The sequence below is a fragment of the Acinonyx jubatus genome, chromosome E2, assembly GCF_027475565.1.
Source record: "Acinonyx jubatus isolate Ajub_Pintada_27869175 chromosome E2, VMU_Ajub_asm_v1.0, whole genome shotgun sequence".
NCBI lineage: Eukaryota > Metazoa > Chordata > Mammalia > Carnivora > Felidae > Acinonyx > Acinonyx jubatus.
The window spans coordinates 6,641,212-6,667,468 of NC_069396.1; the positions used below are offsets into that span (position 1 = coordinate 6,641,212).

At 51.9% G+C, this 26,257-nt stretch overlaps 1 protein-coding gene across 4 annotated transcripts in view; it reads right to left on the bottom strand.

Annotated features, from left to right (window-relative positions):
* The window catches only part of PLCG2 (phospholipase C gamma 2), a 152,607-nt gene that overhangs the window by 84,786 nt on the left and 41,564 nt on the right, over nt 1–26,257 (bottom strand). For all 4 annotated transcript variants that reach the window (XM_027076280.2, XM_027076281.2, XM_027076282.2 and 1 more), the window contains 3 exons: nt 10,047–10,190; nt 7,744–7,837; nt 6,939–6,986 (listed from right to left, as the gene is read on the bottom strand). In XM_027076280.2, the coding sequence (XP_026932081.1) occupies nt 6,939–6,986; nt 7,744–7,837; nt 10,047–10,190 (286 nt within the window). The remainder of the gene's footprint in view (nt 1–6,938; nt 6,987–7,743; nt 7,838–10,046; nt 10,191–26,257) is intronic.

Genomic DNA, 26,257 nt, shown 5'->3' on the forward strand with positions numbered 1-26,257 from the left:
CTGGACAGAGCAGCTCTAGAAGCTTGGTTGTCCAGGTAGGGTCCCTAGACCAGCGGCACCAACGTCAGCTGGGAGTCTGTTCGAAATGCAAATTCTTGAGTCCCAGGCCAGACCCAGTGAAGGAGAATCTGTGCAGGGGAGACTGCACACCTAAGGCTAACGCCCCGCTCCCCCAGGAAGTCCCAATGTGCTGGGGCCACAATGTTAACTGCATGGTAGCTATCTGCATGCCTGCTGACGGACAGACCTGGACCCACACACCTGCCTCCCACCTGCAACCCCTGCCCCCTTCTGCCTCCTGAAGACCTAACACAGTCTGCCCTCTGTCCCTGCCAGCGTGAAGAATAAAGCGCAGCATTCAGCCTATGCAAATCCAACGTTATATACCAAGGGGCAAAAGGCAAAGGAGGAAAAGAAATGTCCACAGGCGACAATCTGCTACCAGCCCTTGAGGCTGCTATCTGTCTGTGGGACTCAGAGCCTGTGACCCTCACACCTGGTAACACAATTCCAGGGGCCCTCAAAGAAGGCTCAGGGGGTTTTCTCAAGGTATATTTAAAAAAAAATTTTTTTTTTTAATGTTAATTTCTCTTTGAGAGAGACAGCGAGCAAGCATGCATGTGTGCGCGCTGGGGAGGGGCAGAGACAGAGGGAGACACAGAATGAGAAGCAGGCTCCGGGCTCCGAGCTGTCAGCACAGAGCCTGATGCAGGGTTCAAACCCACCAACTGTGCGATCATGACCTGAGCCAAAGTCGGTCACTTAACCAACTGAGCCACCCAGGCACCCCTCAAGGTATATTTTGACCACAGAAATTTCCCCCTTTTGCACCAACCTCAGAATTCCCAGGTAAGAGACAACTCAACTCTAAAGGCTCAAAGATGGAGTGGGGCTGGGTCTCTAAAAATCTAGCCAAGAGTTATGGTCAAAGCACTAACACCTTTGACTCAGTGTCCCCAGGCCTGGAAGAGCCCCCACCAACGTGAGCAGCAACTAGAAGGGAAGACTCAAGAAAAGCGGAGCACGTCCACCCAATGGGGACTAGGGAGCCATGGCACAAGGCTAAGAATCCTACAGAGACCCAAAAAATGCTTCTTATGAGCGTCACGTCATAGGTTCACTCTGAAGACAACTGGGTGAAAATGTGAACCTAAGGAAGAACTGGACGTAACTTAAATGACACACAAAAGACAACTTTTCAAACCAAGTATCCCCTTTCCATTGGTTGATTCCTAATGTAGGCACTGACATCATGTTCCTGAAGAGGTGAAATGAAACATGTATGTTCTTACGGTTTAACACAAGGTGAAGTCAGTTTAACTCTCCCCTCCTTCAGGGTGGGCTGGACTCAAGAGCTTTAGTCCCCAAGAACAGGGTTGGGGGTGACTTTACAAAGGAGAAATCTTCTGACACCACCTTGGCCAGGTGATTAAGCATTGCACCGCCGCGGATGAGCCGCACCGGGAGCACAGGCTACTCGATGTGATAGAACGAACAAGAACTTCACCTCTGTGATACTCCTCCCCAACACCCGCAGCCGCAGCCTACCTGTCACTCAAGCCTAATCATGACAAAAAGGTCAGACCAACACGAACCAAGGGCTGTACTACAACATACCTGAGATGTGCTCCTCAGAAGTGTCAAGGTCAGGAAAGACTGAGAAATGGTCACGGACCAGAGGAGACCAAGGGACAGAACAACGAAGTGTAACGTCGGGCCCCTGGACTGGATCTCGAACCAGGAAAAGGACGTCAGTGGGAAAAGACTGAGCCCCAAATAAAGTCCAGGGCTCAGTTCTAAGTCACATACCAACGCTGGTTTCTCAGTTTTGACAAATACATCATGACGAGGCGTGATGTGAGCATTAGAGAAAGCGGGAAGAGGATTTGGGAACTCCCTGTAAGATCTTTGCAACTCTCCTCTAAATGTAAAATTATCCCAAAATTTAGAAATTACAGAAGAAAAGGATACAAGATCGTGCGTGCAATTAGATTTTGATAAAGTAAAATAAATAAGTAAAAAGCTGAAGATGAAAATCTACTGAAAAAATTTATAGCTGGAGTTAACAGTGCTTACCATTTAATATCCAATTTATACATTTTTTTTCTAGTTTTCAGTATTTATAAAGTTTCCTAGAACTAATAAGAGTTACTTTCATATTTTTTTGAAAATTCGCTTTTTCAAAGGTAATTATAAATAATTTTTTAAAAAATCACTTTTTCGGGGCCCCAGCATGGCTCAGTTATTTAAGCATCCAACTTCAGCTCAGGTCATAATCCCACAGTTTGCGGGTTTGAGCCCCGTGTCAGGCTCTGTGCTGTCAGCTCAGAGCCTGGAGCCTGCTTCAGATTCTGTGTCTCCCTCTCTCTCTCTGCCCCTCCCCTGCTCATGCTCTTTCTCTTTCTAAAGTAAATAAACATTAAAAAAAATAATAATAAAATAAAAATAAAAAATTCACTTTTTCAAAAGGTAATATAAATAACAGTATAAACATGAAAAATAAAATGTTGTGTCTCAGGGTCAGTGCTTGAAAGCTGAAGAAGGACTAAAATCATGAGGTGAACTTTTGAAATGGGCAAAGGATCTGAACAGACATTTCTCCAGAGAAGATAGACAAAACTAAAAAGCATGTGAAAAGATGCTCAACATCCCTAGTCATGAAGAAGATGCAAAGCAAAACCAAAATGAGCTACTATTTCACACCCACTAAAGTGGCTGTTATTTGAAAGAAAGGGAGGGGGGAAGGAAGGAAGGAAAGGAGGAAGGGAAGAAGGGAAGAAGGGAGGGACGGAGGGACGGAGGAAGGAAGGAAGAGGAAAGTAACTTGACAAGCAAGTGGCAAAGACTGGAGCCCTTGTGCCCTGCTGGTGGCTGTGTCAGTCTGCACCTGCCGTGGGAAACGGTAAAGCAGTTTGTCTAAGACTTGAACAGTATGGGGGGTGCCTGGGTGGCTCAGTTGGGTGAAGTGTCTGACTCTTGATTTCAACTCAAGTCATGACCTCACAGTTTCAGGAGTTTGAGCCCAGCACTGGGCTCTGTGCTCTCTCTGTCTCTCTCAAAATAAATAAATAAACTTCAGGGACGCCTGGATGGTACAGCCAGTTAAGCACCTGACTTCGGCTCAGGTCATGATCTTGCTGTTTGTGGGTTCGAGCCCCACATGGGGCTCTGCTGTCAGCTGAGAGCCTGAAGCCAGCTTCGGATTCTGTGTCCCCTCTTGTTCGGCCCCTCCCCAACTCATGCACTGTCTCTGTCTCTCTCTCTTTCAAAAGTAAATAAGCATTAAAAATAATTTTAAAAATATAGAAACTTAAAAAAAAAAAGATTAGGGGCGCCTGGGTGGCTCAGTCGGTTGAGCGGCTGCCTTCGGCTCAGGTCATGATCTCGCGGTTTGTGAGTTCGAGCCCCGCGTCGGGCTCTTTGCTGGCAACTCAGAGCTTGGAGCCTGCTTCCGATTCTGTGTCTCCCTCACTCTGCCCCTCCCCTGCTTGCTCTCTGTCTCTGTCTCTGTCTCAAAAATAAACATTAAAAAAAAAAAAAAAAAAAGATTAGAACAGTACTACTATTTGATTCCGCAAATCCACTTCTGGAAAACGTACACAGGAACTGAAAACAGGGGCATGAACATTCACATTCAAAGGAACAATACTCACAACAGCCAAAAGAGGAAGGCTATTAAAGTGTCCATCAACAGATGCACGGACAAACAAAACGTGGTCTGCACCTATGGCAGAATATTATGCAGCCTTAAAAAGGAAGGAAATTGTGACACCTGCTACAGGAACATGGATGAACCATGAAAATGTCCTGAGTGAAACAAGCCAGAAAGACAAATACTGCCTAATTCCACATGTACAAGGTGCCCAGAGCAGTCAAACCCCATGGAGACAGAACGGAGAGGAGAGGTGATCAGGGCGGGGAAGGAGGAGAGGGGCAGGTACTGTTCACGGGGACGGAGTTTCAGTCCCGTATGGAGAAAAGAGCGCTGAAGCCGGATGGCGGTGGATGCACAACAGCACGAATGTACTTCATCTCACAGAGGCATACACTTAAAATGGCAGATCTTACCACCATCAAATTAAATAGTTTACGGGGCACCTGGGTGGCTCAGTCAGTCAACTGTCTGACTTCAGCTCAGGTCATGATGTCCCAGTTTGTGGGTTCGAGCCCCGTGTTGTGCTCTGTGCTGACAGCTCGGAGCCCAGAGCCTGTTTCAGTTTCGGTATCTCCCCCTCTCTCTCTCTTTCTCTCTCTCTCTCTGCCCCTCCCTCCCTCCTGCTCTGTCTCTCTCTCTCTCAAAAACAAATAAAACATTAACATTTTTTTTTTTTAAATAAGAAGTGGGGCCCCTGGGTGGCTCAGTCAGTTGAGTGTCCGACTTCGGCTCAGGTCATGATCTCACGGTCTGTGAGTTCGAGGCCCGTGTCGGGCTCTGTGCTGACAGCTCTGAGCCCAGAGCCTGTTTCGGATTCTGTGTCTCTCCCTCTGACCCTCCCCCATTCGTGCTCTGTCTCTCTCTGTCTCAAAAATAAATAAACATTAAAAAAATAATAATAATAAAATAAAAAAAATAAGAAGAAAAGCACCACCAAGCAGTGATGGGGGAGCCCCCATCCTGGTGGCATGCCCAGCAAGCTGGGTTACTGCAGATGAGTCAGGTTACTCCTCCTGGCCTCAGTGTCCTCATGAAATGGACCACGAGGCACCCAGCTCAGCAGTCTGAACATTCCAGAAGCCCCTGCAACTCCAAGAGCACCCTGGCCGCTGCAAGCCCAGTTCTCCGCAAACGCCAGCTGCTACCCCTTTTCCCTCTGGATGCGCTCGACGGTGAACGAGGCGGGCTGGCCGAGACGAGTGCCGGGGAGCTGGGCACCGCCTGGGCCAGGCGGCCTCGAGCCTGCCGCCCGCCGCCTGCTCGGGGGTCTTTCCTTGGCTTCTGCCACTCCTTTGTTTTCCTTCAGGAAACGCCATCGGTCGTGGGCGACAGGAAGGGAGGGGAAACTGGCAGAGCAGAAGTCGGTCGCCCTGCAGCTGGCACCTCGGTCGGAGTTCCTCTGGAAAAACTCCACCCGGGCCTCCCAGAACCACAGGAAAGGTGGCGTTTTCCACATGTTGACAGAGCGGCGGGGCTCTGCCCGAGGAGAGCAAAGTCGGGGAGAGTGAACGGTGAAGCCAGGAACAGGGTGTCAAGTCCAGAAACTGACTTCTTCTCTGCTGAAGGTTCTGGTCGATGGAAAGATGACCTCTGAGCGGGAATGCATTCTGAGCAGCACAGCCAGAGGGAGGCTTCCGTTTCTTGACAAGATGGAGAGGCAGACTTCCACACCAAAGCAGCAACCCTGTACCCGGCGTGCACGGAGAGAGGGCCCGGGGGGGCTCCACCTGTCACCCCTGTGCCAAGCCCAACAATGAATCACCTCGAAGCCACACAGAAAGGAAACACGAGGGAGGCCCCACCTCGGAGGCTGAAAGAGACCAGTGTGAACAAAATCCTCTGACATGGGGACCCCCCACCCCAGATCCACCTGCATTAACACCAGGGCACAGCCCGGGGTGTGGGACCACACAGTGACTGCTGGACAGGTGGACGAGGGAGGGGGACGCAGAACACGGAGCGTGTTTCTGCAGACCTAACGACATGGCTGAATGCTTCACCACCACCGGTTACAGTTTCTCCATCGTCCCGTCGGACGGCGTACGTGGAACAAACCACGGAGGAGGCGCGTCCGAACTCTGACATCACCAGGTGATGGAGGACAGCGGCCTGACCCCCAGGAGCCTGCGAGATGGAAAGGGGACACCTGGGGACAGTTGGAAAGGCTAGCTGTGACCTCGCATACCACACTGACATACCTTAGCAGAGAAAAGAAGGAAGGAAAATCACTTACACTTTAAGAAAGAGAGCCTCTTTTGTGAGGCTCAAATGATATATTAATTTTAAGTGCCGAGCACAGTATCTAGTATGTGGGAGCTCAATAAATGGTGGTTTTTATCAGTTTATTATTAATAACAACTAGATAATAACCTAAAAAAAACAGATGAGAGCATCTTCAACTTCACTCATAAATAAATACAAATTTAAGCAAAAATCTGCTGTTGCCTTTCACCCATAGGTCATCACGGGTCAGTCCGGTGATACAGGGCATAGGGAAAGGGGTGCCCTCCCGACCGCTGGGACAAATGCTAATTGCTACCACCTCCCTCAAAATGGTAGACCAGAAAACGCTGCATGGCTGGGACCCCTCCTCTAAGACTCTATCACACACGTTTACCCACAGGGAGACCCAAAGGTTGCCACGGCAACAGTAGTCACAATGATAACAAAGGACCAGGAACCACTCTGCCTCCATCAAGAAGGAAGTGATTTCTCATAAGTAAGGAAATTACACTCCAGCCAAGGACAAAACCATGTTTGTTACAGAAACGTCTGGCACACAGCATCATGTGTGCTGACAGGGAGGGAACTGCTCTGAGACGTGCTGTTCAGTGAACAAGCACAACGAATTGCGTGTTATCCTGTTGCCCGACTCACGTCTGCCCAGCCCGAGTAACCATCGCGAGTCAACACGGGTTACTTCGTTAACGGTGGACCTCTGTCCCACCACAAAATTGGGCAGGCGCCACGGCGATCTCGTTTCTCCCAGGGACACGGAAGGTTCTGGAATACAAAGGCCTCAAGCACAAGGTCCAAGTGCTCCACAGAAGTTGTCTGTGCAGACGGACTTGAGCATCCACGGAAGCAAGGTCCCAGACGGTCGTGTCTCCATCAACACCCAGCACCTGGTGCGGTGCCTGGTATCTCGAGGGTCCAATCCAACCTCACGAGGACCTTTCCACACCACAAAACATGCTCCCACTGCCTCGGGATGTTCAAGGAAAGAACACCAGAGGCCAAAATGATCTGGAAGAAAACCCACAAAAATATAAACGAATCTCACCTGTTTCTTCTGGTTTGATCCACTGAATAAATCTGCTTTCTCAGCCAACTGGGAAGAGAGTTGAGACAGAGGGAGAGACAGAGAATTAGTACACAAACAAAACTAGTTCTATGGAATGGGGGCAAAGGAAACTGGAAACAAAAGGAATTTTCCAATTTGCTAACTCGGGCAGCTTGGGAAGAAGCAGGTTTCTCCTTGGGGCTGACACGCCCTAGTTAGGAGCCAAGAGGCCCCTCCTAGTGGAGCCTAGAGACCAGCATTCCTTAAACTGACGATCCTCTCTGATGACACTCATTAATCCCCCCAAAAAGCTGTTAAGAAAAATGGCGGGAACCCGAGGGCTTTAACCGAGGGGACGAGAATTCACACACAATCCCACGCAGACGTCCATGACGCTGACTCCCGGGCAAGGCAGTCCTGAGCCTCCCCAATCCAGGAGGCAGTGGCAGTTGCGAAATGCGGTACCCTGCATCTGACTGCGATTTGGTGAGCTGGTTTAATCCCTTCCTGATCCTGTAAGAAGGAGGCCCTCAATCCTCCCCTGAGACACAACACCAACGTGTGTTTCTGGCTCGGCTTCAATGTACTCCTCACCCCACCAGGCCAGGCAAGGCTTAGCACCAAGAGAGGCTCTCCGACGAGAAGGTGGGGAGCCCACAGCGCCTACTGGGAGCTGCTGCACAGAGGACACTCACTGAGCCTCCAAGATGAAACGCCCCACTTTTCTTTTCTTCACTCACGTTGGCTCAAGGGAAAAGAATAAATTAACGTGCAAATATAGAGATAAACAAGCAAAAGTCAATACCTCTCAATAATGGTGGGCGTAGACGCACTCATCGCTTCCTGGTGTAAGATTTTCAAGCCAGAGAGCCACTTAGTCGCGTCTTCTTTAGAATCAGCTGGACAGGTGAATAGGAAGGCAAATGTTGTTAACTCGCTGGGAAACCCTCTACAGACAGACCGAGCCCCACACAGCCCACGGGGACGGGAGAAGCCAGTGCTGGTTTCTAGTTTTGCACGAGGGCATGGAAAAGGCATCTCCTTCACACCTTCGTGGCTCTACGACCTGCCTTCTGTCCAAGATGAGGCCACGTGCCAGCGATGACCCTTCTACAGCAGGGGTGACAAGTGGGACACCTTTTCCCCCCACGAGTTTTAGCTTTTACTCCTATGCTAACGAATAAAGTGCAGGGTCTAGGATTATTCACACCCCAATCCAGAGCAGCCCTCAGCATTTCCCATCTCCAGATAAGGTCAGGGAGAAGCAAGGGCTTGGCATCACTGAGGGACCACAAGTCCCTCGGCACCGCTTGAGGGCTGTGTGACATTCGGCTGGTTCCTCAGCCTCTCTGTGCCTCATTTCCTCATCAGTAAAATGGAGCTAGCAAGGCAAATGCCTCTGAGTTATGACACATGCCTTAAGAACCAGCTACCCTGTTCATGTGGACGAGAGCACGCTGAGGCAGCTGCTCTCACCCTTCCCCTGTGCAGGAAGAGAATAGGAAGCTCAGAGGGCAGAGAGACCCGTCCCAGAGCCAGTAAGCGTGAAGCTGGGATCTGAATCCAGGTGTCACTCCCTCTCTACTGGACTTGAACTGGAGAGCTCTGTAAGAGAGACCCCAGAGTGGAACAGACACCAAAGCTGGCACCCTGGACTCACGGTCTCCCTGCCCAGAACAACCAGACCTCAGCCTGCAGCAGAGCAAAGTGGACATGACACTGGAAGTTCACGGGCCCAGGCCCCTCTCTGCTGCGTCATCTCTGCACCAACCACACGCCAACCATCAGACGTCCGCCCCCCATCTCCCACATCCAGCTTGCTATTTCCCTCCTTCAGCTCCTCACACACGCACCACCCTCCCCCCCGGACTGGCCTCCCTCTTTCCTCCCAACTCCTATGTATGCCTCAAAACCCAGTTTAAAAGGGCCCTCCTCCTAGGGGCGCCTGGGTGGCTCAGTCGGTTAAGCGTCCGACTTCAGCTCAGGTCATGATCTCACGGTCCGTGAGTTCGAGCCCCGCGTCAGGCTCTGGGCTGATGATGGCCCAGAGACTGGAGCCTGCTTCCGATTCTGTGTCTCCCTCTCTCTCTGACCCTCCCCCATTCATGCTCTGCCTCTCTCTGTCTCAAAAATAAATAAACGTTAAAAAAAAAAAAAGGGCCCTCCTCTGCAAAGCCTTTCCTGGAAGTGGGCCCTCCGTGCCGCTACAGCACACTGTATGGTGATCGGCCTCTAGCTCTCATCACAGTGCACTGTGAGCCCCCGTCCGCAAGGCAGCGACTGGGTCCCATTCATGTCCACGGCCCCAGGGACATTTAGGTCAGTCCAGTGCAGAGTGGACGCTCAGAGGTGCGTGACAGAGAGAGCAAATCAACGAGAGCTGCTTTGCCCTCGTTTACATGTCCCCGACCATGCTCAGGTTTCGTCTTCTCCTCGCCTTGGTCTACCTTTAGTGGGATTTACTTTCTCTCTCATCAGTCGTGGTTGCACACACAGCTCTAAGTTAGTAAGTCCCGGGGCTGGGCCTGAAGGGGGGACAAGCTTCTGCCTCTGAGTGAAGTGCTGAGCTTTTCCACAGCTTATCTTCCGGCCTCACACAGGCTCTTTCGGCTTTTTGGTGGATTCAGAGGGATGGCTGGAAATCTCACCTCCAGATCATGTGTGAGTGTACGTGTGCATGCACGTGTGTGTGTGTGTACGTGTGCATGCACGTGTGTGTATGTGTGTGTGCGCACACATATGTGTGAGTAAGATTTCAGGATCCTTCCTCCAGATCAGCTAAGCTGAGTAAACAGTGTAGACCAGGCTCTGTTGGATGAAAACTAGCACCTGCCTTCAGCAATCTGCATGAGACAAGCAGGCCCTTAACAGACGCTTACAACATCCCACTGGGGCAGACGCGATCATTCTCCCTGTTTCACAGCTGAGCCAACTGCAGCTCAGAGAGGTCGAGCAGCGTGCCCAAAGGCACACAGCTAGAAAGAGGCAGGGGAGAATTCAAAACCCCGATGTCCCTGCAATGCACATGACGGCATTCTGCTGCTAGAGGACGTCCCGGGGAGGAAGCCAGGCACAGTCAGGGAGGAAAGCACACGGACGTGCACTCACCTGCCAAACTGAGAGTGCTCAGGACGAACTGGGTGCCGTACAAGATGGTGAAACAGCAGTCTTCCTTCTGGCGGGCTGCCTTCGAGCGCTCAAAATCCTTGGAGTTCTTCCCGGGGCGGATTTCCTTGATTTCCATGATATCCACTGGAAGACAATTGAGAGGAGCCCATGAGAAGCTGGAGTTCACTCCACCTGGGGACGCAGCCCGCGCCTGCACCCCGCTCACGCACAGCCCAGCCCCCTCATCCCTGGCCTGGAGACAGGCGGTCCCAGCCCCTCAGCCCTGCCTGGACGGCAGGACTACATTGCAAGCAAGTAAAAACCTGGCTGGTTGAAGCTACTAAGTACTGGGACAGTTGTTGTAGACCAAGAGACGCAGAAATAAGAGGAAATCCACTCTCCCTATAATCCCTGCTGCTACTGAACTCCAACCCACTCCTGGACAAATTGGGCCAGGATGGCCACTTGGCCCAGGGGTGACCCATCCCCCCCACGGATAACCACCTGGCCCAGGGGCGACCCCTCCCCCTCACGGATGGCCACCTGGCCCAGGGGCGACCCCTCCCCCTCATGGATGGCCACCTGGCCCAGGGGCGACCCCTCCCCCTCACGGATGGCCACCTGGCCCAGGGGCGACCCCTCCCCCTCATGGATGGCCACCTGGCCCAGGGGTGACCCCTCCCCCTCACGGATGGCCACCTGGCCCAGGGGTGACCCTTCCCCTCACACACAGGATGGCTGCCTGGCCCAGGGGCGACCCCTCCCCCCCACGGATGGCCACCTCGCCCAGGGGCGACCCCTCCCCCTCACGGATGGCCACCTGGCCCAAGGGCGACCCCTCCCCCTCACGGATGGCCACCTGGCCCAGGGCGACCCCTCCCCCCACGGATGGCCACCTGGCCCAGGGGCGACCCCTCCCCCTCACGGATGGCCACTTGACCCAGGGGTGACCCCTCCCCCCACACACAGGATGGTTTCCTGACCCAGGGGTGATCCCCTTCATCGATGGCCACCTGACCCACTGGGTGACTGCTTCCCCCACAGATGGCCACCTGACCCAAGGGAGACCTCCCTGCCTACCATAGGATGATCATGGACTGTCATAAGACAAACTCAACCGGTCCCTTCCTCCCCTTTTTTTCTGTCAAAAAAGCACCTTTCCTGGGATAGACCCATTCCTGCTTCAGATGATGCTGATCTGCCCTTCCTCGCCTCCTACCATGACAAGCCAAAGAGGGGGCCCAAGGGTCCTAGGAATGACCAAGGTGCCCCACCCCAGGGGACCACGACTGCTTCAGGTATGAGCACAAGGCCCAAACTGGGCCCCCTGCATCCTCCGGGGACTTTTTTGGCCAGAGATGTTTGCAAAATTTCTCTTGCTGCTGCTCCCTGGCTGATAAAACATGAGTCTGGGGGTAGCGGGGAGCATGCTGCCCGCCACGTACTATCCATTCCCACGGCCAACACCATGATCCAAGCCACTGGAATCTCTTGCTTGGTCCACCGAAGTAGCCCAAGTTACCAGTAGCCAGAGTCATTTTTATGAAATACAAACATACTCAGGCTACTCCTGGGCTTCGAATCTTCTGATGGCATCCTGGTGCTCTTAGGACTAAGAGCCAAGGCCCGGTATTGACCCTGCCAGCCCCTGCACCCTCACCCCCCATGCTCCAGCCACCTGGTGAGCAGCCGGCCACCCCCACCACAGGGCAACAGTACACGCTGTTGCTGCTAGGAATGCCCTTTGCCTGGTTAGCTCCAACTTCCCCCTTGCCATCTTAGCTCAACTACCATCGGACGCATAGAACACCCTCCAATTCCTGCTCTCATACATACCAGCCCCTTGCCCCACAGCTCAGAACAGAGGCAAGAGCTTAATGCTGTGACTCGTGGAGTCAGAACTCTTCCCCTGGATGGTGCTCCCTTCCTCATCACTGTGTCCCCCGCCTCCACACCGCCTCCCCCCCCAGCAGGGTGGTTGGTAAACAGCAGAGCCCAATAAATAGTTGTTGAACGAGGAAGGGGGCAGAGAGACCGGGGACAGAACCAGAGATGGGACAGAGGGAGCTAAACACAGAGATGTGAACAAACACACGTAGAGAAACCCAACAGGGGAAAGAGAGACACAGACAGGAGCAGAGGACAAGCCACCCAGACGAGGAGGGAGGGAGATACAGACATACACACACAGTCAGAGAGGCAAGAGCAGGAGAGATGGAGACGGAATGAAAAAGAAACAGGCATTCTGAGCAGGCAGGTGGTCCTGACCATCCGCCACCTTCCACTTCAGCCCCAGGAAGCAACTCTGCTCTGTTCGGAGCCGGGCCTGTCCTGGACAGGCTACAGGCACCACCTCCCCCCGCAACCCCGCCACAGTGGGATGGCTCGCCTCCGTGATGTCCTCCCACCCACTTCCCTCTCCCCAGGCTTGTCCTCACTCCTCGCTCACCAGCTGACCAGATCTGGGCAGATCCCACTCAAGTGACTTAGCAATACCTGCCTTCTCCACCCCCGACTCATCCTCTTATTTCTAGATCTGTGCTGTACCGCTCCTCACTTGCACGAGTATGTTTCCAGGTTCGTCTACCTGTGGATGTACATTTCCCCCTCCCCCCACCAAAGCCCCAGGAGAACGGGGATCACGTCCATCCTGCTCACCCCCAACTGGAGCCTCACGGCCCCCCGCACCAGGACCTGGCTCAGAGCAGGAACTCGGGTTCCCACGGAATGAAGGAATTAGGTTCTCAGGTGCCTTGGTTTGGCTTTCCCCAGAAGGGGACCCTCAGGGGAAGATTTGAGCACAGTGGTTTATTTGGGAGGTGATCCCAGGAACACCGCAGAGGACTGGGGATGTGAGACAGACAAGGAAAGCGGCCGAGCAGGAGGAGGATGCTAGGAATTGCACTGGCCGGCCATGGGCACCTGGAGCTGACCGCAAGGGGGCTGTGGGAGGCCTCACCCCACCAGGAAGCAAGACAGCCAGGGTATTTATCCCTAACCGCCATCCGCTGTGGGTTGAGGGCTGTTTCGGGGGCCTAACTCCCCAGTCCTCAAGCAGGGGACTGCAGTGTTCACACCAAGCTGGCTTCAATGTGCAGAAATGACTGCTACAGCCATCAGAGTCCGCCTGCGGGGGCCTTTGCCACATCAGGTAATTGATCCAGTAGCTTCTGTGCCATCCCCACAGGATGCAGGGATCGGTGTGTTGGAGGGGTCAAAGGCCCAGTATCTATTGCAGGCAGAAGAGTGATGGATGTGCACAGGTCCCAGCTACTGAAGAGAACAGCTTCTCAGGGCTCCCAGCCGAGGAAAGCCGAAACGTGGACACAGGACAAGAAGTCACTGCCTGTACGTGCTATATCCCCAAAGGTGTCTTGGCTCAGCAGATGGATCTGGGATTAGAGACACCGCAATCTCTTTGAATGTGACGGCGTTATTAAGATACCGTTCACATAAAATTCATCCATTTCAAACGTACGATTCACAGGCTTGTGTAAACCCCCAGCAAAGTCAATTTAAGAACGTCTTCACGACCACCAAGAGAAACCCACACCCTTCAGCTGTCACTTTCCATTCCCCATCCTGGCTGCACACCAGCCCCTGGTAGCCACGAACCTACTTTCACTCTCTACAGAGCTGCCTTTTCTGGACATTTCATATACACGGAATCACAAGGCACGTGGTCTTTTGTGTCTGTCTTCTTTCATTTAGCATGAGATCTTCAACGTAAGCTGGGGCTAGTGCTTTATTCCTTTCTAGGGAGGGGTAATATTCCAGCGTGCAGATGGACGACATTTTCTGTGTCCGTTCTTCCGGTGACAAGCGCTTGGATTGCCTCCACCTTTCGGCTACTGTGAATAATGCGGCAGTGAACGTTCGCATACAGGTTTCTGTTTGAGCACTTGTTCTCAGTTCTCTTGGGTATCTCCTGGGAGTGGAAAGCCACCCTCCTGAGTCCACACTCTCAGGGTTGTCGGTTTAATTGTGAGGTAACACCTTCATGCCACGGGGTTGTCCAGCCATCACCCGGGCCCGGGAAGGCGCTTAAACGTCGATGTCAAGTCAGCCGTGGATGGGCCTGTGGCTGAGGCCTCTGTGCAAAGGCAGGGGTGGGGCCACCACTCAGCCCTTCACAGCTGTCACTGCTACTTCCCAGGCCTCCGAGCAAGGAGGGGCCAGCTCCAGAGGAATGAGGGCTGCCCACTATCCACGACCCCCACCCTGGTTAGCAAGAGCCCCAAGAAGGCAGACAGGAAATGCCTCAAGCAGCGGGTGGTGCGGCGGGGGGGGGAGGGGGGGGGGAAGGGGGGTTCTATTTGGTAATCGGCCAAGTCTGAGGGGCCTGTTGGTCATCCCTGATATGTATCTGATCTTGCATCACACAGGGGCACCCTGCTGAATGATGATCCCACTGCCCATGGGGTACAGGGCACAAAGCGGGGGTCAGGCCTCCCGCGCTCAACTCGATCAATCCCCAGTCAGCTTTCTGACCTGCAGCTGGAAACAGAATCCTAGGGCCGGGGTTGCAAACTTGCCTCCCAAGTCACGCAAAGTTCACGTGTGGTGCCTAGTGGGTGGACTCTGGAACCAGACTGCCTGCATTTGAATCCCAGCTTCTAGGTGCTTCCAGCAGGAATTCACCTCTTTGGGCCCCCACTTCCTCATGTGGACAACAGGAGCAAGAATGGCCTCCTCACACGCTGCTCTTTAAGGACTCGAGGAGCCTGCGTGTGCACGTGCGGGCATTAAAGTAGCCCCCGGTAAGGGCACCTGGGTGGCTCAGTCGGTTAAGTGGCCCACTTTGGCTCAGGTGATGATCTCGGGGTCTGTGACTTCGAGGCCTGTGTCGGACCCCGGTGCCTGCTGAGGATTCTGTGTCTCCCTCTCTCTCTCTGCCCCTTCCCCGCTCGTGGGCACACTGTTTTGCGCTCTCTCAAATAAATAAAAACATTAAAAAAATAATACAAGAAAAAAATAGCACCCAATAATTGTAACTAATAGAGATGTAGTAACTTCTAGGTGCTTGTTAGCGATGATTTTTTGAATTACTGATACAAATGAATAAAGTTGCTCTCCCGGAAGATATAAGAAAAAAACACCGTCTCTCAATTTCTCTGTTGTGGACATTGAAGGGGCACGTCCAGAAATACTGATGTGGAAAAAAAATCCACCACAGCTCACGTAAATAGGATCCTGGATGTTAAGTGCCTGTGTCTGCACTTGTATGTACGTATCCACATGTATGCACACACACATGTATGTACGTATTGTGCACAGATGTGTGACAATTCTCACTATCTAAATACCCACTGTAATTTGCCAATCTTTTTTTTTTTTTTTTTACACAAGATGCACTACCCAGATTACACCCACTGTAGATGTTTGTGTGCAGGGACTGATGAAAACACTGGTGTGTATCAGTCTGCAGTAGGACAGGACCATATTCAGTAGTCCCAATGCTGAAAATCATCCTGCCTCAAGCCAAGTGTCCTGCCCATCCAATTAAGTCCTGCTGGAGTCCTAGCGTTTACCTCTGACAAGCAAACTACCAAACTGAGTCCCGTTTAGATGACCTCTCTAGTATTTTCAACAGATTATTTCACGGTCATTTCTATTAAGTCACAAAGTAGAGGACAAGGGGAAAAAAAATCAAAATTCACAACCAACACCACACGGTATCCTATGTACTATTCGCAAGCATGTCCGGGAACGAGTTCATTAAAGCATCGAATAATTAGGTGGCTACCAAATGTTATTTGTTGCCGTCAATGCTCTGTATTCGTGCAGAATACACAATGGGTTGGCTTTCAGATGTTTACAGGTATTAAGCAATACCAGAGAAATAGGTTTTCTTCCAATCAGTTGGTGATTCATCACCATTTATATCCACGTTTAATAGGACATACTACATGGCTATCTAAAAAAAAAAAGATGTCGTTACTTATGTTTCCGGGAACACATTAGACTCAGCCAAAGAGGGACGCCTGTATCTGTATACATATATATGTGTATATGTAAAAGCAGGAGAAAAGGTAGAAAAAATAAGATTTCTCCAACTAGCTGACAATAAGGGTTACTGGTGCGGAGGATGACGGGCTAACGGTGGGCTTGATCTGCCTGGGTTGGAACTTTTGCCAAGGGCACACACACATTCACTAAGATGACCGACTTTATTTTCAAAGTAGGCTCTGGTGGCCAGAGCTCAGACCATGCACGCTCATGTGGTGGGGCTCAGCAGCCGTGTTTCCTGCTTGAAGAAGTGAGATAACACGGCCACAGAAGTGAGGCCTCATCTCTGCACAAACTTGGCTTCCCAGCATCACCTAGGGCTTTCCCCAGGTCCGACCACGCTCCTGGCTGCCCTCCCCACCCATCACCTGCAGACACACACTTGGGGCTCCAACCTCCGCCCACTCCCCCGCCCTCTTTGTTGGCCGTCCCCATGACCCATTCTTCAAACTGTTTCCTTTCCAGGCCACTCTCAGGCTGCCCCCCACTCCTAGAAACCCTCCTACCCTCACACCGGGCATGTGACCTTTTCTTTGATTCCCATACTTGCCCTCAAATGAGGGCAAACAGGCTTAAAGCATCGTCAGGGAAGCCCCAGTGGTATGCAAGGGGAAAAGGGACTGCTGAAGCTTGGCCACCGTCCCACACATACCCGTCCCGCCCCCTGCCCACCTGCCAGCCATTCAATCGGCCAGGTGGTTACTAAGCATCATGCTGAGGATGTACTGGGAAGAGACACACGGACGTGGCCCCACCCTCAGAAGCCTGGGGAGGAGAGACCCTCTCTGAACCAGCACACGAACACATAAGCCTACAACCACACTGAACACCTCAAAGGACGGGAACAGAGTCTACATGGGGGCTTCTCCCCACAAGGGGAAGAAAGGCTTCTCCGAGGGCATCTTGGTAGAGTTCTGAAGGCTGGAGGGAACCCCGGGAGGGGGGGATGTGGGGGCGGGAGAGCCCTGCGAGGCACCCCAGAGCTCGGGCAAATCACCTCCCATCTCGGTTCTTTCCTCATCTGCACAGTGATAGCAATACCTCCTTCACCGAGCAGCTCTGCAAACAAGGTGAAATTACACTAAATAGAAACCGCGTGGCCCCAGGAAGAGGTCTCAGTCAAGGTTAATTTAGCTATTGGGATGCGTGTCCTTTCGTACCACCTTCCAACACCACCTTCACCGCTGCCAGTGGTGTCACCTTGTCTCACGGGTGCTATGTCTCGATGAAAAACTCTGCTTTGCCAAACCAAGGGTGCCGGGCTGTTTCGCATACATGACCCTGAAGCTACATCAACAGCTGAGATGGACTGTGGGAGACACGGTTAGAAAAAGTCAACGTGGGGCGCCTGGGTGGCTCAGTCGGTTAAGCGTCCGACTTCGGCTCAGGTCACGATCTCACTGTCCATGGGTTCGAGCCCCATGTCGGGCTCTGTGCTGACTGCTCAGAGCCTGGAGCCTGTTTCAGATTCTGTGTCTCCCTCTCTCTCTCTGACCCTCCCCCGTTCATGCTCTGTCTCTCTCTGTCTCAAAAATAAATAAACGTTAAAAAAAAAAATTAAAAAAAAAAAAAAGAAAAGAAAAAGGTCAACGTGAGGGGCACCCGGCTGGTTCAGTCGGTAGAGCATGTGGCCCTTGATCACAGCATCACGAGTTCAAGCCCCAGTTGCACATAGAGCCTGCTTTAAAAAATAAAAATAAAAAGGGTCTACATGGGAGACCTAAAAGAGCTCAACTTTAGAAGAATCTAGCAGCCAGGGGCACCTGGGTGACTCAGTCACTTAACCATCTGACTTCAGCTCAGGTCATGATCTCAGAGTTTGTGGGTTCGAACCCCGCATCAGGCTCTGTGCTGACAGCTCGGAGCCTGGAGCCTGCTTCAGATTCTGTGTCTCCCTCTCTCTCTGCTCCTCTCCAGCTTGTGCTGTCTGCCTCTCAAAAATGAGTAAACGTTTTTTAAAAAAAAAAGAGAGAGAGAGAGAAGAATCTAGCAGACATGTGCTTCAAGTCTGACTCTACCCATCCAGGCTACGCAACCTGGAATGGGTTTCTTCATTCTGGCTTCGCCTTTACTTTCTCATCTGTAAAATGGGAACAAATACCCATCCCATACGTAGATACATCTGCAAGAACTTGGTAAAATGTAAACTGTTCCACAAGTTTCAGATATTTAAGTCCTTTGAAAGCCTAGGCATTGGGGAGTGACAGGGGGCTGCCCTTGTCTTCTTTGTTAAAAAATACAGTTGCTGGAACTGTGCCATCTCCAGCGGGGAAGGTCCCAGCCTTGCGTTTCCACAGGAGAAGACCCTTCCAGGACAACAGCACTCGAGTAGGTCATTGTGACTGTCATGCTTGGCATTCCCACAGAAATGCTGGATGAACTGCTTTCTAGATGCTTCAGAGTTTTAAGTGATACCGGAGGAAAGGAATGAGCTAGTCTCTCCAGGGACCCTTTCTCTCCAGGAGAGCAGCCAACAGTCTTCAACAGGAGTCCCTAAGAAGAAAGGAGGCATGCCCAGCTCAGTCTCCCTGTCTAGTTCTGGTCCGGTCTGTCCCCCAGGAACCATGCGCCCTGCTCTGCTCCCTGCCTCTCAGAGGGGGCTGCCTCCAAGTGGCCCGTGGGTGTCCACCAGGGCCAGAGACAGAGTCAGCGGCCCAGGCGCCAGAGACAGAATCCAAGCGAGACTCCCCAAGAGGCACACACCCAGAGCAGACCTTCTTTGTCACTATTTGTCACTGACCTGTGTTTCTCAAGTGTCTCCAAACTCACGAGAAGATGAGAAAGAGGGGCTTCCTGAACCGGCCAGCTAACACCCCAAACACCAAGCGTCAAAGAATTCTGTAAACACACACTCTTTCAGGGTCACTTGAATTTGAAGTTTTCCCTCTCCTGCTGGAGACTCAGTGCGAATAACCCTGTCGTGTGGTGGGTATGTGATACCCTAAATGGTGCCCACATCTTGTTATGTCGTGTGACACAGTTTAACATCACCTGGAAAAAAAACACATCTAGTACCATCTGTAAATTTAAGTTAAAAAGAACGAGTCCATTTAAAAATACAGATCACATATAAAACAGGTGGAGGGCAGGTATGACAAAAATCAGTAAGACCTAAGGAAGGGCTCACCACCTTATACAGGGCCTGTTGAAATTTTAATCTGCTTGGCTTTAAACCAGTCCCGTCTCCCACAGTTACACGGAAGGCCTTCACTGTACCAAGATTATAGATAGATCCTGCCCCACCCCACCCCCCACTGGACCAGTTGTTGATTTGGGTTGTTTTCTCTTTTCGGAGTCATGTTTGCTTCTGACACCATTTCTCAGATGTCAGTCATGTGATTATCACCTCTATGAAGTTTGCCATGTCTGTATCCTGCTGGCACTGTGTGACATTGGTCTTTTAAGTCAACTCACCTTTTCAACTGAAAAAAATATATATATGTACAGATGTATTTCAATCATGAGTTGTCTCTGGTAAAAAGAGACAACCATGTATAACAGGAATCGTACAACACAAAGGCAGTGGCAACAGGAAGTGATTAAATTCTGCCTAGAAACAGCTGATGCCACAGACCAAGCCCTCAGCGTGGTTCCGAGTTATAAAAGGTGAGAAAGCAGAGGGTAGAGGGCGTGAGGCTGACCAAGCCGTGTTAAGACTCACACATGTGACAGAAGTCAGAACGGTGGTGACCTCCTGGAGGCGGTAGGTCCTGGAGTTTGGGGAGTGAGCTAGATCCAATCTGGGCAGTGGCCGGAGAGCATGGTCACAGAGGGAACCTTATACATGCTTATACCCCCTGCTTGTGCATTTTACCATATGCGTACCTTACGCACAGAGTGAGCGTAGTTATTAAGAGACAGCACAAGGATCCTTGTCATGATGGACGGGGCTGTGGTGGCAGATATAGGAATGCACACACAGTACACGTCAAACGGAGGAAACCTGAAGACGGTCTGTAGTGGACCGAATCAATGCCAGTACCCTGTGCTATCACACCGTATATAATTTTGCAAGACATCACCATTGGGGGAAACAGAGTAAGGTCTCCATGAGCTCTCTCTGTATTAGTTCTTACAACTTTATGTCAATCTACAATGATCTCAAACTTTTCAATTAAAAAAATACGAAGTATCAAGAAAGAAGGAAAGAAAGAAGGAAGGAAGGGAGGGAGGGAGGGAGGGAGGAAAGAAGAAAGAAAGAAAGAAAAGAAAGAAAAGAAAGAAAGAAAAGAAAGAAAAGAAAGAAAGAAAGAAAGAAAGAAAGAAAGAAAGAAAGAAAGAAAGAAAGAAAGACCATGCTAATACCCAACAGATGTTCCCCTTGACTCAATCAGAGACTGCAAAGGAACCACTCTCCCTCCCTGGGCAGGGTCTGCAAATCATGGCGCCCAAGACTAGGTTCCCCCAGGGACACTGTAGAGAGCTTTCCCATCCCCTCCCCGTAGGCTACTTCTCCATCCTAGGAAGGGACTCTGTGTTTGCCTTGTGCCAGGATCCAGACTATTTCTAGCTGGGCCAGAAATAGACGCTCATGCAGCTCTCTGATAAGTCAGTCAGAAACCCAGAGGAAGTAGCCTGCAGGGGGCCTGGGGCAGGCCTGGCTCAGGGGCCCACTCACTCGCAAGGGCAAAGACAACAGCCAAGAACACAGTTTCTATGAACACCCGCCAGGACTCTGTGCACAGTGCCCGAGGAAGGGCAAACGTGGACCCCTTTCAACGGCAACCTCTCATTTCGTTGCGTCCTTCCCTAACCTCAGCCCGCCAAGCAGCCCTGCACATAAACATATGCTCACTCTTTCAGTCAGATGGTTTGCCCTTGTGTTTTTAGGAAAAGAAAGGTTCTGAGAACACAGACTATTAGCTCAACTCTGACCAGCTGGGGTAGAGAAAGTTCTAGAAGCTGATTGATGCCGAATGCTCCCATGGAAAATGCCGGTCCTCATCTTCCTGCCCACCCCTTGGCTTCAGAGGAAACCAGAGAAAAGTGAAGGGAAGCCACATTTACAGAAACATCTAGGATGGGATCCCAACACGTGTGTGCTCATGCGAGGTTGACCTCACCATCTGCATTCCAAAAATGGGGAAACTCAGGCAGATTCAGTGACTTTCCAAGGCTACACTAGTTGAGCCAGGACTTCACCCCCAGCAGTCTTACCTCCCAAGCCTACTTTTTTTTAAATTTGTGTATTTGAAAGAAGAGAGAATGAGTGGGGGAGGGGCAGAGAGAGAGGAGGACAGAGGATCTGAAGCAGGCTCTATGCTGACAGCAGAGAGTGGGGCCCCGACGTGGGGCTCAAACTCACATACCGTGAGATCATGACCTAAGCTGAAGTTGGACACCCAACAACTGAGCCACCCAGCCTCCTCCCAAGCCCGTATTCTAAACCATAACACAGGGAAAGATGAGTTCTTTTCTGAGGAAGATCCCGCCCCCAACCCTCCGGGGCTCAGGTGTCACCCTGAGTCCTTTGGGATTCTTCCTCTTAGAAGCGTCCCTGCAAGGACCCCAGCCTTGAAACCCTTACAGGCAGGAGAGGCTCTGACAGCTCCTGGTCTATCCAACACCAGGCAAGGGGCAGCTGGGTGGCTCAGGCAGTTAAGCGTCTGACTCTTGATTTCAGCCCAGGTCATGATCTCAAGGTTGTGAGATTGAGCCCCGCGTCAGGCTCCATGCTTAGCATGGAGCCTGCTTGGGATTCAGTCTCTCCCTCTCTCTCTGCCCCTCCCCCGCTCATGGTCTGTCTGTCTGTCTCTCTCCCCCACTGCACACACACACACACACACACACACACACACCAAAATAAATAAATACACATAAAACAACCCCAAAACCCAGTCCAGGGCTTGGCATCCGTTATCTCAGAGATGCCTCGTGTAGCCCTAGGAGGTAAGTGGTCACTGTTCCCAGCCCACCCATTTTTCAGAGGAGGAAACAGAGGCTCCAGCAGGTTGGGTGTGCTGGAGGTCTGAGCCAGGCCCATCCAGCTCTGGAGCCAGGGTTCCCAAACACCACCCACAGCGGCTCCCACACAGAGGCACTGGCACACAGTGACCTACCAACTCCACTCTGCCAGCAGAAAATGGAGCCCTGCCAAGGTCAATCCCAGGGTAGAAGCACCTGATTTGGAGGGAGAACAGACCAGAACCTCCTTACAAAGTATTTATTAGGTGCCAGAGATGACTTCACCGTCTCCTCTCTCTTCCTGCCAACCTTGGGAACAAACCCCCATTTTCCAGAGTTGGCTTAGGAAACTGAAGTCATTCCCTCGGCCACCTGCCTGGGCCTTGATGCCAAAGGCAGCAGGGCGGTGACGCACAGGCGTCTCACAGAGAGCCGAAAGCCGTGGGCAAGGTGGCCGTGCCCTTTCCCCTTCCTTTTTCCATTTTCGACAGAGCTGTTACCACAACGGCCTCTCGGAAAACCCTGGGATGACCAGGTTAGAATCCGGCTAAAGGTGGATCCTTTCTCTGTAACCAAGTCTCAGCAGGTAGACAGAGATGCCACAAGTATTGAGAGCTCCCGCTGCCAGAGTCAGTCATTAGATAAGAGAGGCAGAAATACCTTTCCATCTTGTTAATGATCAACAGGACCGGCCGGGGGGGTTTCCAGACGCTGCCCCTCAGCGCGAGGCCCTCCCGCTTCACCAGCAGAAACTGGGTCATGTTGGCCAGCACACTGGCTCAGGACCCTCGCCACAGCCTGACAGGGCCGCAGTCAAGGGGAAGGGATTCAGAGGGACACGGACAGACGGCCAGAGAAGGCCCTGGTCTCCCAGAAGCCTCTCCAGATGGGTGCCCCAGGGTGAATGCCCCGCACACCCACACTGGCCCCCTTGGCCTAGAAAGCCTTCCTTGGAGACACAAAGCCCTCGTTCTTTCAAGCGAGGATTTCATCCTGAGCCCGTGAGCCTTCATGGGGTCCCCGAACCCCAAACATGGGGCCTCCGTGCCGCATGCTTTTGGCAGGATTCAGCAGTCTCTCCAAGGAATCCAACAGTAGGAGCAAAGGGCACTCATCTCGGCTCAAGGCTCCCCTCTCCGGGGAAGGCCTCCCTTCCTCTTCTCAACTTCCTCTTTCCTCTGGCTCTCATATCTACTGTAATTACTTGTCTCCCTGCCTTGGTGCCGTGGCCCCAGCACCATGCGAGCTGGGTATGCAAGGAGCCACGCAGTTAGTCGGGGGTGTGCTGGTTCCTCCAGCAAGGCAACACCTTCCTACTCTCACCCTGCTCCCTGCGGGCACGATCCCCCCCCCCCCCCTCCACCGTCAGACCCAAGGCAGGAGGGCTGGCCTATCTCACTCTTCGGCTTTGCAGGAACGGGTCTGGCCCTCGCTAGGCCTCCAGGCAACTCACATCAGACTGCTCCCAGAAGTTTAACTAAAATGCCAAATTGTGTTCGAGAAGGAACACAAGAGCAGGTGCTAAGAGATCTGCCTTTACTCCTCTGTGGTCTGACCTGAGGATTATTCCAAGAAAGGGGCTACCGTGCAGAGCGGAGACTGAGAGAGGGATGCTGACTGTGTCCATGGCCACGATAATAATGGTTAATATCCCCCAAGCGTTCGCACCATCAGGCATGGGGAGAAAGCTTTACATCCTTTTCCTCACTTGGGTGCCCCATCACCACGATATTGTTATTATTACTCCCATTTCACAGAGAAGACTGAGGTCAAAAGGCTATCAAGCCTGCAGCTGCCACCAGGCTCCAAGCTCCCAGCCCCATGGTGGGGCCTGAGGGGTTCCAGCAAGAAGAGGCCCCACCAGAGTCGATACCTTCTGCTGGGGAAGGGCCCTGCTGCCCCTGCTTCGCCTCTGCAAATGAGTCTTCACTGTGGTTAGCAAGCCAGCCCTTCATTTCCCCACTAGGCTCAGTTTTGCAAACCAAGGTCAGGGGTTGGGGTGGGGGGGCGGTGGCGGGTGGTGGCAGTTCCTGTTACAGCGAGCAAGAAGGTGACAGGCTTCCTTCCCTTTCAGAGAAGGCAGGATCGGGGCAAGAGGGCTCCCCCTCCCCACCAGGCTGGTCTGCCCCAAGTCCCCTCGGTCCAAGAATCCAAGTCCAGCCCAGGGGACATGAACACTAGTCTGACTCCACAACCTGGGCCCGAAACCCACAACCTGACTTGCCCTTGACAAGAATTATTTGCCGGGGACTGGCCCTGGGCTCCAACCACGAGTCAGGCAGAGGGTCCGAATCCCAGCCCTACCATGTCACGGCCACAGAACCTCTGGCTTCCATTTATCCCCTGAAGATGGGCACCCGAGACATAGGGCCAGGCTCATGGGGCAGATGGGAGGATTTCCGGGGACAACAGCTCACATCAAGGAGCTCAGAGAGTGCATTACACAAAGCTGTGCTACATGCTTACTGCCATCACCCACAGACAATGGGGAACGCCCATCCACCCGTTCACCCAGCAAAGAGCTGCTGAGGGCCCATTTACCTGGGATACTCGTGGGAGCTGGCCTTACCAGACAGACTAAACCCCTGCCCTCGAGGAAGTACATTCTAAGGGGAACAGATAAGCAAATCAAGATCTATTACAGCACTTAATGCTACCAGATGTAAGAATTAAACCAAAGCAGAGTGAGGCACGGTGGGTGACAGGGCAAGGGAGGAGTTCTGGTACCAGGTATAATCAGGGAGGCCTCCTCAGAAGAGGTATTCTCTAAGCTGAGGCTTGAAGACAGTGAGGACAGACCCATAAGGGTGTCTGGGGAAGAATATTCCAAGTAGAACCAACAGCAAGTGCAAAGGCCCCAAAAGGAAAAAGTGCGCGGTATGTTCTAGAAAGAGCAGGAGGTCACTGGCTGGGACACACTGTGCATGTGCGTGTTCCCTGGAGCCTTTATGCTCCCCACTGCCTGCCTATCTCACCTCTCCTGCCTACACGTTCTAATCACGCCAGCTCTGCGTCTATACATTCCTCTGCGCCACCTGCCTGGAGCCCCATCCCCTCCCTTGATGCATCCCTGGGCAAGGGTCTTACCATTATTTAGTTCTACCTTCCTACTCATTTCTGTAACCACAGAGTTCAGGGAAGTGCCTAGCACCAAGCAGGGAGTCAGTCAAGAGGCAGGACAAGGCCCCTGGACAGCGGTTTGGCAATCATGGATTCTGGTGACAAGGCCCACTCCTTCCCGCCAGGCGATTCTACCTCTCAGCATAGACCCGCAAGAAACTCCCACCTGTGCCAAATGCAGCACTGCTTGTAAAGGAGGAAGGGAACCCAACGGGAATGTCCAGGATCGGAAGAGAGAGCACACTGGCTCCCGTCATCGGTGGATCGTGCTATGGTAATTAAGAAAACATCCATTTGTATTCACATGGATAAGTCAAAACCCCTCAGTGCAACGGGGTATTCTGAATGGATTCTGGAACAGAAACAGAACGCTCGTGGAACAACTGGGAGAATCCAAATAACGTCTACAGGTGACAGGTGCGTTATCAACGTTAATTTCCTGGTTCAGACAAATTCATCAAGTACCATAGGATAGGGGAACGTGGAAGGAGAGAGGTGTGTGGGAACTCTGCTAGCCTTGTAGCTTCTCTGTAAGTCCAAAATTATCCTAAAATTAAAAGTTTATCTTGAAAAAATACGGAGCAGGAAATATTTATACAAATGATAACAATTTATTTAAAAGACACAAACCAACCACCAGGGGTACCATGATTCTAGGTAGTCCAGTATACGAACAGTGTTAAACATCAAAGAGAAGGGTGCCCAACCACTTCACAAAATGTTATTTCTGGGAGAAATGACAGAGGCTTTAGAGCTGTATCTCTGATGTTTAATTTAAAAAGGTCTCAGGGTCCCTGGGTGGCTCAGTCGGTTGAGTGTCAGACTTTGGCTCAGGTCACGATCTCGCGGTTAGTGGGTTCAAGCCCCACACGGGGCTCTGTGCTGATGGCTCAGAGCCTGGAGCCTGCTTTGGATTCTGTGTCTCCTCCTCTCTCTCTGTGCGCCCCCACCCCCCGCCCCCAGCTCATGCTCTGTCTCTGTCTCTCAGTAATAAAATGAATGTTAAAAAAAATTTTTTTAAAGGTCTCAAGCAAATAGGATGAAGAAAATGCTGAGCTGGTTAGAACTGGGTCACTGTGCATAGGCAGCATTTATATTATTTTCTATCCCCTGCTATGTATGTTTGAAATATTTCATAATTTAAAAATTCAAACACCGGGGCGCCTGGGTGGCTCAGT